This window comes from Oreochromis aureus, linkage group 1 (genome assembly GCF_013358895.1).
Source record: "Oreochromis aureus strain Israel breed Guangdong linkage group 1, ZZ_aureus, whole genome shotgun sequence".
NCBI lineage: Eukaryota > Metazoa > Chordata > Actinopteri > Cichliformes > Cichlidae > Oreochromis > Oreochromis aureus.
This window is the reverse complement of record NC_052942.1, coordinates 4,454,147-4,466,223: the sequence shown is the minus strand read 5'-3', so window position 1 is coordinate 4,466,223 and position 12,077 is coordinate 4,454,147. Positions and strand designations below refer to the sequence as shown.

The following is a 12,077-nucleotide window of genomic DNA, read 5'->3' as shown; positions in this document are numbered from 1 at the left end:
ACCTCAAGGCTAACATGGCTGTGTCCATCTTTTATATAAAACGTTTGGGTAAAGTGTTGGTAAACATTTTTTTTAATCATTCTCAACAAACTGAAGATGAACTACTTTCGTTGGACCCCCAGTTTTAAGCAAATGCCTCTTACAGTATACTATAAACTGTCCACCCAGCTATTTTATTGTACCTTTTTAATTGAAGTTGTGTATCTGAGAGTTCCCTTTTTTTACCACTTATTTGAACTTTTGTAAGCCAGTGGTAATTTTTAAGAGGCGAAGGAAGAAAAAATAAAAAATAAATCATGCTAAAAACAATTCTGCTTCTCCCAAATGTTAGTCGAAGTCTGTATATGATTTATATGAAATTTGTTCATAAATCAAATTTCTTACAGCTGTATTACCGTATGTTATCATGAGGGAAAAACCCTGTATTTACAATGTAACACGCACGTGCGTGGTATGCTGCCTTGGTCTCAAACCAGGTGTCTAAACTGATGATGTGATAAAGTAGAGCAATGAGACTGAGCAACACCAAATAAAAACAACAAAATTCCTCCCAGGGTTCTTAGGCCACACTGGAATAATTCCACATGTGTTTTGCAATCAGTGACATATGGTCTCACTTCCTTGTGCTAAAAATATTCCTTTGGAATGTTCTGGACACAATACATCGGGTATCAAGCGACATACACACGCTTATAAATTTCAGATGGATAACAGAGAGACACGCTATGAAAAATCCAGACACACGCACAGTTCCACATTGAGGAGCGTGCATTTCATGTTGGCTGAACATTGAGAAATGTAGCCACAGATGACGATGAAGTCACTGTCTTATTTGGAACTTAAATGGTCTTGAATTTTTGTCTGTCTGTGCATTTATATTTTCTGATGTCATTTACTCCAGGTATTTTGGCTTCATCCCACAGTACGAAGTTCATTCATCAGTGAATGGAATGGCATTTATATAGTGCATTATTAGTCTTAGATACAGACTTGCATATTTAAGCATATAGTTAATAGGCAGGTTTATTGTATACTGCTTCTCCCAGGACCCTCTTCCTTTGAGAACATACTGCTCACCATTGTGCTGCGCTGTCTGTGTCCAAGTAAACAATAGCAAAACTATCATATGCATCTGTCATGCCCAAAACAGTAAATGTGGAGGTTACTGAAGTCAGTTTTAAGCTGATGTTAAATAGAAGCCAAATTTGCAAACTTCTGGCAAAAATTAAGGAGGAATTGATTTAACTTCTTTATTTTTGCCTTTTTGTGGTCTAACTTCTGCTTTTAACTGGAATTATGACGTGACATGAAAGGCTTCACTTCAACAGATTTCAGTCAAAACATCTCAGTCCATCCAAACATGTGGCGTTTGCAGGAATGGAAAAAAATGTTTTAAAGGTCATTTTATGATTGGTTAGTTATGATTGGGGTTAAAGCATCAGAAACTATTTACAATGTGCTGACATAGCAAAATAGTAGTGAACAATGGTAGTGTTGGCTGATGCAGGGTATTATAGCTAACGTCTATAACTGGCTATCACAAAGTGCATCCATTAGAAAAGCTGAAAGGGCTTCCTTGATCCAGTCTGGGCATTTTGGGTTTATGATTAATGATGGACTGGTTGAAGATGTCAGCCAGTAGATTACTTTTCACTGCTTGAATTTTCAGGAAGCAAATTTAAAAATAAGTGTGTAAGACTAAAAAGGGAAATTTATATGTCTGACGTAGTTCATCTGCTCTTTGTATGAGGATTAAAAACCAAAGGTTTTAGTGGGTGAAACACAGTTACCCAACCTGACAAACTATGGCTTTCCTGTTTCCTTTACCAACTTCCGGCGCCCCCCGTGTGCGGCAGCCTGTTACAGCAGCTCTACTCATTCTGGGTTTCTTTTTTTCTTATCTTTTTCTTCTCGTAATTTTTTATAACTAACGTATTAGTAATTAGACTCTGCAACCATGTTCTACCGTTTTGTGCTAGTTCTGGTCGTTTTTCTTAGTATTTTTCTACTTTTTTCACCCGTGTCTGGGGACCCAGAGCAGGGATCCTTTGTTTACAGTAAGGATCAGCTGTTAGTGCTGCGTCCGGCAGTGGTACTGCCAGCGGACAGACCCGACATTCCCAGCGAGCTGAAGAGGAAAAGACGGGGGTGTCGTGCTGGGAAGGAGCGCCGTCGCCCGAGAAGGAGACGTTATCGACCATCTCTTCCTTCTGTAATTATTGGAAATGTAAGATCTTTGCCCAATAAGATGGATGAGCTAACGTCGCTAACCTGGTCACAGAGGGAGTACCGGCAATGTAGCATCATGATGCTAACGGAGTCGTGGCTAACACCGCTAACTCCGGACACGAGCGTGACACTACCGGGATTCCAGCTGCTGCGAGCGGACAGGACGAGAGAGAGCGGTAAGAGGAAAGGAGGGGGACTGGCAGTGTTTGTGAATGACAGATGGTGTAACTCTGGGCACATCACTGTAAAAGAACAACTCTGCAGCAGAGACATTGAGCTGTTAGCCGTTAGCATGCGTCCGTACTACCTGCCCTCGGAATTCTCGCATGTTATCGCGATAACAGCGTATGTCCCCCTCGCCAACGCGGATACAGCCTGTGACTCTCTCCACTCAGTGGTTAGCAGACTGCAAACACAATCTCCGAGAGCCCTTCTCGTAATATCAGGGGACTTCAATCATGCCTCACTGGACTCCACGCTGCCCACCTTCACCCAGTATGTGACCTGCCCAACCAGAGACAATAAAACACTGGACTTACTGTATGCCAATGCACAAGAGACATACAGTTCATCAGCTCTCCCTCCCCTGGGCAGATCTGATCACAACCTGGTGCACCTTGTCCCTGTGTATGAGCCCTTAGTGCGCAGGGAGCCACCAGCCACCCGCACAGTACAGAGATGGTCGGAGGAGAGCGAGGAGGCTCTTAAGGATTGTTTTGAGTCCACTGTGTGGGAGGTGATCTGTGACGACCACGGAGAGGACATCGACAGCCTTACTACATGCATTACTGACTATATTAATTTCTGTGTGGATAACACCGTACCTACCAGGACTGTACGGTGTTTCTCCAACAACAAACCTTGGATTACCCCAGAAATCAAAGCTGTCCTCAAGCAGAAGAGGAGGGCCTTCAAATCCAAAGACAAAGAGGAGTTGAAAAGGGTGCAGAGAGAGTTGAGGGGACTGATAACGAATGGGAAGGACAGCTACAGGCAGAAGATGGAGAACCAGCTTCAGCAAAATAACGTTGGTGAAGTCTGGAGGCCCTCAGAACCATCTCAGGCCACAAACATCAGAACTCTCTGCCTGGGAGGGATGTGAGGTGGGCAAATGAACTGAATCATTTCTTCAACAGATTTGATTCAGCCATGAGGCAGTCTCCAACATCGGCTGCAGACTCACCCACCCCCACTGCTGCTGTTCCACCTCTGACACCTCAGACACTTCACACCTCCTCTATTCACCCTGCTCACTCCTCCCCACCCCCAACAACAGCATCCAATACACACTCAACACAAGGCTCCAGCCTGTCTCTCTCAACCACCCAGGTTAGGAGGGAACTGAGGAGGATTAATGGCAAGAAGGCAGCGGGTCCAGATGGCATCAGCTCGAGGGTTGTCAGGTCCTGCGCGGACCAACTGTGTGGGGTGATGGAGCACCTCTTCAACCTGAGCCTGAGGCTGGGGAGAGTCCCACAGCTCTGGAAAACCTCCTGTGTTGTACCAGTGCCAAAGACTTCACGCCCCAAGGACCTCAACAGCTACAGGCCGGTGGCTCTGACATCCCACCTGATGAAGACCCTGGAGCGGTTGGTCCTGGCTCAGCTTCGGCTCCTGGTGAGTTCATCACTGGACCCACTTCAGTTTGCCTACCAACCTGGCATTGGAGCGGATGATGCCGTCATTCACCTCCTACATCGCTCCCTCTCTCACCTGGAGACCGCTGGGAGCACTGTGAGAATCATGTTCTTTGATTTCTCCAGTGCCTTCAACACTATTCTTCCCTCGGTTCTGAAGGACAAGCTGGAGAACTCTGGAGTGGACCATCACCTCACTACCTGGATTTTGGACTACCTCACCGACCGACCACAGTATGTGAGGACTCAGGGCTGTGTGTCGGACAGGGTCGCCTGCAGTACGGGGCCCCACAGGGAACGGTTCTGGCTCCGTTCCTCTTCACCATCTACACTGCAGACTTCTCCCACAACTCCACCCAGTGCTTCCTGCAGAAGTTCTCTGATGACTCTGCAATAGTCGGCCTCATCACTGATGGGGACGACAAGGAGTACAGAGGACTGACTCAGGACTTTGTGGACTGGTGCCAGCTGAACTACCTCCAGATCAACGCCAGTAAAACCAAGGAGCTGGTGGTAGACTTCCGCAGGCACAAACATCCTCCACTGCAACCACTGAACATCCAAGGTATGGACATCGAGGCTGTGGACAGCTACAGGTACCTTGGTGTTCATCTGAACAGCAAACTAGACTGGACTCATAACTCAGACGCCCTCTACAGGAAAGGGCAGAGCAGGCTGTACCTGCTGCGGAGACTCAGGTCGCTTTGGAGTGGAGGGCCCACCCTGAAGACCTTCTATGACTCTGTGGTGGCCTCAGCCATCTTTTATGGTGTGGTCTGCTGGGCGGCAACATCTCTGCTGGGGACAGGAAGAGACTGAACAGGCTGATCCGAAGGGCCAGCTCTGTTCTAGGATGCCCTCTGGACCCAGTGGAGGTGGTGAGTGACAGGAGAATGGTGGCTAAGCTGTCATCCCTGATGGACAACATCTCCCACCCCATGCATGAGACTGTGACAGCACTGAGCAGCTCCTTCAGTGGGAGATCATGGCACCCACGGTGTGGGATGGAGAGATTTCGCAGGTCTTTCCTCCCCACTGCTGTCAGACTCCACAACAAAGACTTTGACTGATCTAACACACACATCCACACATGTGCAATAATACTAATGTGCAATAATCCTTTATGGCATCGTTGTATTTTTACTCAGTTGTATATAGCATTTGTATTCTATTTTTATCTTATTGTATATTTTATTCTATTTTATTCTGCTGTATATAGTATTTTATTTTATTCTATTCTGTACAGTTGTGTACTGTATTTATTCTTATCTTATTTTATTCTAATTTTTCCTTCACAACTTTTGCACTGTCCACTTCCTGCTGTGACAAAACAAATTTCCCACGTGTGGGACTAATAAAGGTTATCTTATCTTATCTTATCTTAGCTAATCTGTAAACAGAGGAATATAGTCCCGTGTGTGTGTGCTTGTTTTTGAGCATATTTGGTTGGATGGTATTAAAAGCACTTAAAAAAAATCAAAGAACATAATTCTCACATCAGCTCCAAATGCCCCCAGATGAGGAAGGATTTCATGATGTGCCATGTAAGGGCCACTGATCTGTAGTCGTTCAGTTCAACTGGACGCTGGTACCGGCACAATACAGGATGCTTCCACAGTGTCGACTCAGATTGAAGATCCTGTTGAGAAGTAGACACAGTTAGGGGAGAGCACAGTCCTTAAGCAGCCTTGAACACACACCCCCTGGGCCATCAGCCTTCCCAGAGCCTAGGCTTCCTAGCTCCAGTCACCCATGCCTCTGTGATGTAAAAGAGGCACAGGTGTGAGAGGGGAAGTACCTGATCCATATTAGAAATGCAAGGAGGAGAAGACATAGTTTCAGTGAACAGAGAAGCAGTGGGACTGGGTGTGACCATATAGTCGAATCTGTTGAAGAACTGGTTGAGTCCATCAGCTCCTTAAATGGCTGTCTTTTCTTTTTGTTGAAGCCAGAGATGGCATGGATTCCCCTCCATCTCTAAACTTTACCCTTTTCTGGTTGAAAATTGCCTTCATGTCACTAGTTTGTTATTGTGGAAACAGCATACAGTCTTTGTGGGTATGATTGTGTGTCTACAGAAGTTCATGTCAATCTATCTGTCATTGTCAATACTGTTCTCATCTGTTTCCACTAGCACATTCCAATCTGTGCATTCAGAGCAGGCGCCCTTAGAGCTTCAGTAGCATCAGGTGTCCGTTTACTGACTGTGAGTTTAGTTGCAGACAATCTTTGACATTACCATACAGTATAAGGATGAAACCAGTTAGATCCACATTGGAGTCGGGCATTGATTCAACCATCCATCCATCCATTCGCTTCCGCTTATCCTTTCCAGGGTCGCGGGGGGCGCTGGAGCCTATCCCAGCTGTCATAGGGCGAGAGGCGGGGTACACCCTGGACAGGTCGCCAGTCTGTCGCAGGGCCAACACACAGGGACAGACAACCATTCACGCTCACATTCACTCACACATTCACACCTAGTGACAATTTGGATTATCCAATTAACCATGTTTGGTTTGAGGGGATAACCATGTTTCAGTAAAACATATGAGACTGCACTCACAGTATACTTTCTAAGTCTCAACCAATATCTCCAGCACATCACTTTAAGTTGGTAGAGAGTTGACATTTCCCATGATGACTGTTGGCAGAAAGGGCTTATATCACCACTTCCAAGCCTTCAGAGCAAATCCGTTTCACTGAAAAAACTCTTCTCTTGAGCAAACACTTCCCACAGAAGGATCTGTCAGTACTTGACAAAAAAAACACATTATGTTTCACACCTTGCTCTTTTTCTTTCTCTTGTGCTTAGGTATGACTATACCAGAAGAAGACACAGAGGCGGGTCAGACTGGAAAGTACTGCCTAGTGGCTATTGGAAGACTGCAGGTGTGTGGTGACCAGGGTTTTAATAGTTTTGCAATTTTCATTAGTTTTTATTTTTATTTAGTTTTGACTTCAGATTTTCAATTTTATATTAGTTTTAATTAGTTTTTACCATTTGTTTGCTAGTTTAGTTTTTATTCTTTTGAAAATCCTTAGTTTCAGTTTAGTTTTGATTAGTTTCAGTTATAGTTTTAGTTGTGTTTGCAATAAAGTGTAACAAAATCCCAGTTTCATCATATCAGTCATTCTCTTCTGCTTATCCTTGGGTATGTTGCTATTCCAGCTACCATACCCTGCACCCTGCACAGGTCGCCTGTCTGTCACAGGGTTAACACGCAGAGACAGACAACTCACATTCCCACCTATGGGTTCTTTAAATAAATAAATTAGGGCAGATGAACAACCATTGATACCAGGCAACTATAAAATGTATATCTTGGCCGCAATGAGACTATTAACTCTTGCAGCACCGGGTGTTCGTAATTTTGGTTCAAGTGAATTGATAAACTTTTTGAAGGTAATTGACTCACACAGTTATGTAGATATCCCAGTCCTGTTGTCCCGGGATGCATCACGCCGCCTTGCCTGGTGTTAGCTTCTGTTTCTGGGGATGAGGGTTGAGTGCGCTCCCTTACCTTCTCAAGGTAAGCTAGGTTAGCCTTCTTGTGTGAGCTTTTCAAGTGCACTTTAAGGTTTGTGGGATATTTTTCCCTTTAGAAATGTCCCTCATAATTTGTCTCGTTCCACTACAAGACTCTTGCTTTATCCAAAACACAGTCATATTCAAAGTAATCCCAAATTGGAAGCTTGCGCTTTCTCCAGACTTTTCCTGACATGATTCTGCACGTGGACGGAGCAGCGACACAGACGACTCGACTAACATACTGCCACCTGCTGGCATAATGAGACAAGAAAAAAACCTGGAAACTAAACTTCTTTTTCACCCTTGACTATTGTATGACACGCACACATCAACGAAAACTAAACACATTTTTGCTATAAATTCAGTTTATTTTAGTTAGTTTTGTGAACACTCATTACAGTTTTAGTTAGTTTTCCTTTTTTTGTTTTTATTTTTATTTCCATTAACGAAAATGTTTTTTCACTTCTAGTTTTCGTTATTTCGTTAGTTTTAGTTAACGATAATAACCTTGGTGGTGACACAAACAATTTAAACACTTTGATAACATGGAAGGAATGGCTGTGTTTGTCTGTTTTTTATGTATTCCATATGGACAGGACATCTCTCAACCTTTGAATACCAGTGTTTTCAGTTCCACAGGTGTATAAAATCAAGCACCTAGCTGTAGAGTCTGCCATTAGAAATTTGTGAAAGAATGGTTTGTTCTGAAAAGCTCACTTAATTTGAGTGAGTTATTGTAACATGAATAGGACTCCTCCCTCCTTGATTATTCTACCACTATAAGCGATATTGTTGTAAAGTGTTTAGGAAGTGGCAGACTATGTAAATGTATAGCATGCATAAAATTCTCCAATGATCTGTTGAATTAATAACTGCAAGATGTGTGCCGAGAGCTTCATCACAGGTGTACGTTAGCATAGCTTTAGTATTTGTAACTCAGCAGTGGGAAGAGTGATCCAATGTAAAGTGAACTGGGATAGATATACTCCTGCAGATGAGTTGATGGACTTCAGGTGTACATGTCTTACATTTACTCAGGCACAAAAACAAGAAGCAAACAGAGAGGGAAGCAGTGAGCGAGAGTAGGTATTTCCAGCGCCATGAAATATGTAATTGTCTTTCTTATTCAACGAGGCAAACAATGTTGATTAGACAAATAACTTAAAATGTACAGTGAAATATATATTTTGTTTTTAGGGGTTATTTTAAACTTCTCATTGAATTGCTGTAGCATCCTCATTTATGGGAGATGTTTACATTGTATTAAATATTATATTGTATTGTATTGTCGAGGCGTTCCCAGGCATGCGATAGCTATATTCTCTTCACTGAGTCCCGGGTCTACTCCAGGGTCCCCTCCCGATAGGACCTCCCTGGTCTGAACACCTTACCCAGGAGGCACCTGCCTTAACTGGCTCCTTTCGATGTGGAGGAGCAGTGACTCTACTCTGAGCCCCTCCTGAATGACTGAGCTCCTCACCCTATCGCTAAGGGAGAGCCATTTCTGACGCCTTTATCTGCATTCTCATTTTTCCGACACTGGGCATCAATTAAATGTAAAACAATTAGATTAAACATATAGTAGATTTGGTACCGACTAGTGACAATAGTAACAATTAGTTAAGCACAGCCCTAGTATCAAACAATAGCTATGAAGAGAGACAGAATATCAGTCAGAATAATCACATTACATAGAAGTTATAAATTGATTTGCATCTCACTGTGTGAAGTATTTGATCCCCAAACGAAGCATGACTAAGTACTTGGTGGAGAAACCTTTGTTGGCAAGCCCAGCAGTAAGACGTTTCCTGTATTTGATCACCAGGTTTGCACACTGTGGACATACGGCCCATTGCACTTCAGCTCTGACCAATGTGACACTTCATTTAAGGATGCTTGTATACCACTACTCGTTATGGAGCAGCTTTTCAGCCACTCACTGCAATCTTGTTTCATTCGTTCTCACTGTCTGCTTCTGCTCCTCCAGTTCACCTCCCTTCCAGGTTCTGGCATCCTCCTAAAATACGGGAGGCATGATTGGCTGATGATGACTGGCTCAAAACTTCAGCTCCCGCCACAGATTTTCTATAGTATTGAGGTCTGGAAACTGGCTAGGCCACTGCTTGACATTATGGTTCTTCTTTAGCCATTCCTATGTTGCCTTGGCAGTATGTTTTGGGTCATTATCATGCTGGAAGTCCACCCACGACTCATCTTCAGTGTTCTGGCTGAGGGAAGGAGTTTCTCGTCCAGCATTTTAAGGTACATGTCCCCGTTCATTGGCCCCTTAATGCAATGAAGATCTCTATCAGAAAAACGACCCCAAAGCATAATGTTTCCCACCTCAGAGTTTGGCTATGGGGATGGTGTTCTTTGAATCATACTCAGCATTTCTTGTCCTCCAAACATGGCAGGTCAAGTTGATGCCAAAGAGCTAGATGTTTCTTTCATCTGGCCACAGCCCTTTCTCCGAAGCCTTCTCTGACTCATGTAGATGTTCACTGGCAAACTTAAGACAGGCCTGTACATGTGCCTTCTTGAGACCGGGGAATTTGCAGACACTGCAACATTATGATTCAATCCAATTTTATTTGCATAGCATGAAATCACAACAGTTCCCTCAAGACATTTTATGTTTTAAGTTAAAGACCTGACAATGACACAGAAAACCCCAACATTCAAATGACCCCCTATGAACAACACTTGGTAATGTTGGGAAGGAAAACAAGAAGAAGCCTCTGGCAGAACCAGACTCAGGGAGGGCAGCCATCTGTCACAGCTTGTTTGTCAGTGCATCATGGGAAGACCCCAGCAACATGGGGATTCAGGGTCACCTGATCCAACCCTAGCTGTAGGCTTTATCAAAAGGGAAAGTTTGAATTCTAATCTTAAAAGTAGAGAGGGTGTCTGTCTCCAGTCTAAACTGGAAGCTGGTTCCACAGGGGTCTGAAAGTTGAAGGCTCTGTCAACAGTGTTCTTAATGAATGTGGTCTAGGGCTGCACGATATTAGGAAAACCTGCGATGTGTGATAACTGTGATCAATATTGCGATAACGATATGACTTGCGATAAAATAAATAGCAAAAAAACCACAAAAAAACGAGTACATAATTTCCGTTTTACTGCAACAGTTTTATTTAAAGAAAGCTGCTGTATTAGCAGTGTAACAACAAAGTGCACTTTAACATTGAAACATTGCCCCCATAAAAAATTTTCTGAGGCTTGAATTCCTTCCCGGTCTCTATAATTAGTTTTAAATAAACATAAATTAAATTATACTGCAAATTATCTCAATGCAGTTGTTCATCATTTTACCACTCACCAAGTAGTTATGATGTAAGTCAAAACTGGAGAGGAAACTTTACTGTAGTGATTGCGTAGTTTTCAGCTTGGCTCAGTTCAAACATGACGGTCTTGCGGCATGTTTCGTACATTTGTGGAATGGCAACATGGGAAAAGTAGTTTCGTGAGGGGATTCGGTATCTCCGGTCCACTTTATGTATCAGACTGGTGAAGCCCTCTCTGCTAACTGTATTTACAGGCATCATGTCTTTAGCCAAAAAATGTGTAATGGCCTCTGTTATTTCTTTGTACCGCTTCGACGTTTTCTCATAAGGAGTTCCACTTGAAAAACTCTGATACAGAGACGGCTGTTGGACTGCTGTGCTCTGTCTTAACATTAGCAACCTTTGTTTGGCTAGCCCTAACTTTCTGGAACTCTTCAAACAGTTCTCTGTTGTTGTATTGAAGATGATGGTGGAGATTAGTCGTGTTTCCTCTGGTGGTTGCCACGAGTGTTCGGCAAGTTTTGCAGAGTACCTGTGTTTGGAGAACGTCGTCTTTATCAAATCCAAAGTATCTCCAAATAAGCGAGGTACTATTTTTTTTTTTTTTTTTAAGCCACGAGTTCATAGTCAGTAGCGTACTCTGACTCGTTGCTGCAGCGTTGTTCGCTCCCCACCTACGTAGGAGGCGGGCCTCTAATCCATTTGATTGGTTAATGCCGTGAAGGGCTCTATTCGACTGGTCAAATGTGTAAAGGGGTTTCTTTGATTGGTAAATTCTTTAAGCACGTGTGTAAACATTTTAAGGTACCCAATTATCGCTGTTTACGCCGTGTTTTGCGATGGGGCCATCGCACATGCTGATATCGCGATGACAATAAATTTTCGATTTATTGTGCAGGCCTAATGTGGTCCCACTTGCCTTTATAATCATCCTCACCTCATGCGCCAGGATTTTGCATGGAGCTCTAGACTGGCGATCGATGTTGGTTTTATATTTTTTCCATTTACGAATAAGTTGCCACTTTCTCCCCCATTCAAATATCCGCTTTTTTCTATCGAACATTCATATGGAGAGCAACTTTGGGTTAATATTTTTCCCGAGGATATTTGGCATGCAGACTGGAGCAGCCAGGGATTTTCCCCTAAGCCACCCCCAACTTTACAGCACCTGAAATTCCCAGGCGGTCTTCCATCTAAATGCTAACCAGGCCCGACCCTGCTTAGCCTCCAAGATCAGACAAGCTCGGGCGTGCTCAGGGTGGTATGGCTGTAAGCGGTTGTGCAGGTCTACAGTATTGTCCCTGACGTCCTTTGACGGCTCTTTGGTCTTGCCCATGGTGGTGCAGAGGTTGAAAAAGAAATTAATTCTGTGATCAGGTTTGATGTATATACATA

At 43.6% G+C, this 12,077-nt stretch overlaps 1 protein-coding gene and 1 pseudogene across 5 annotated transcripts in view; one reads left to right on the top strand and one right to left on the bottom strand.

Annotated features, from left to right (window-relative positions):
• arnt2 (aryl-hydrocarbon receptor nuclear translocator 2) overlaps window positions 1-12,077 on the top strand; it is an 89,746-nt gene that overhangs the window by 51,996 nt on the left and 25,673 nt on the right. For all 5 annotated transcript variants that reach the window (XM_039597929.1, XM_039597965.1, XM_039598040.1 and 2 more), the window contains one exon: window positions 6,679-6,755. In XM_039597929.1, the coding sequence (XP_039453863.1) occupies window positions 6,679-6,755 (77 nt within the window). The remainder of the gene's footprint in view (window positions 1-6,678; window positions 6,756-12,077) is intronic.
• On the bottom strand, window positions 11,839-11,957 carry LOC116332885 (annotated as a pseudogene).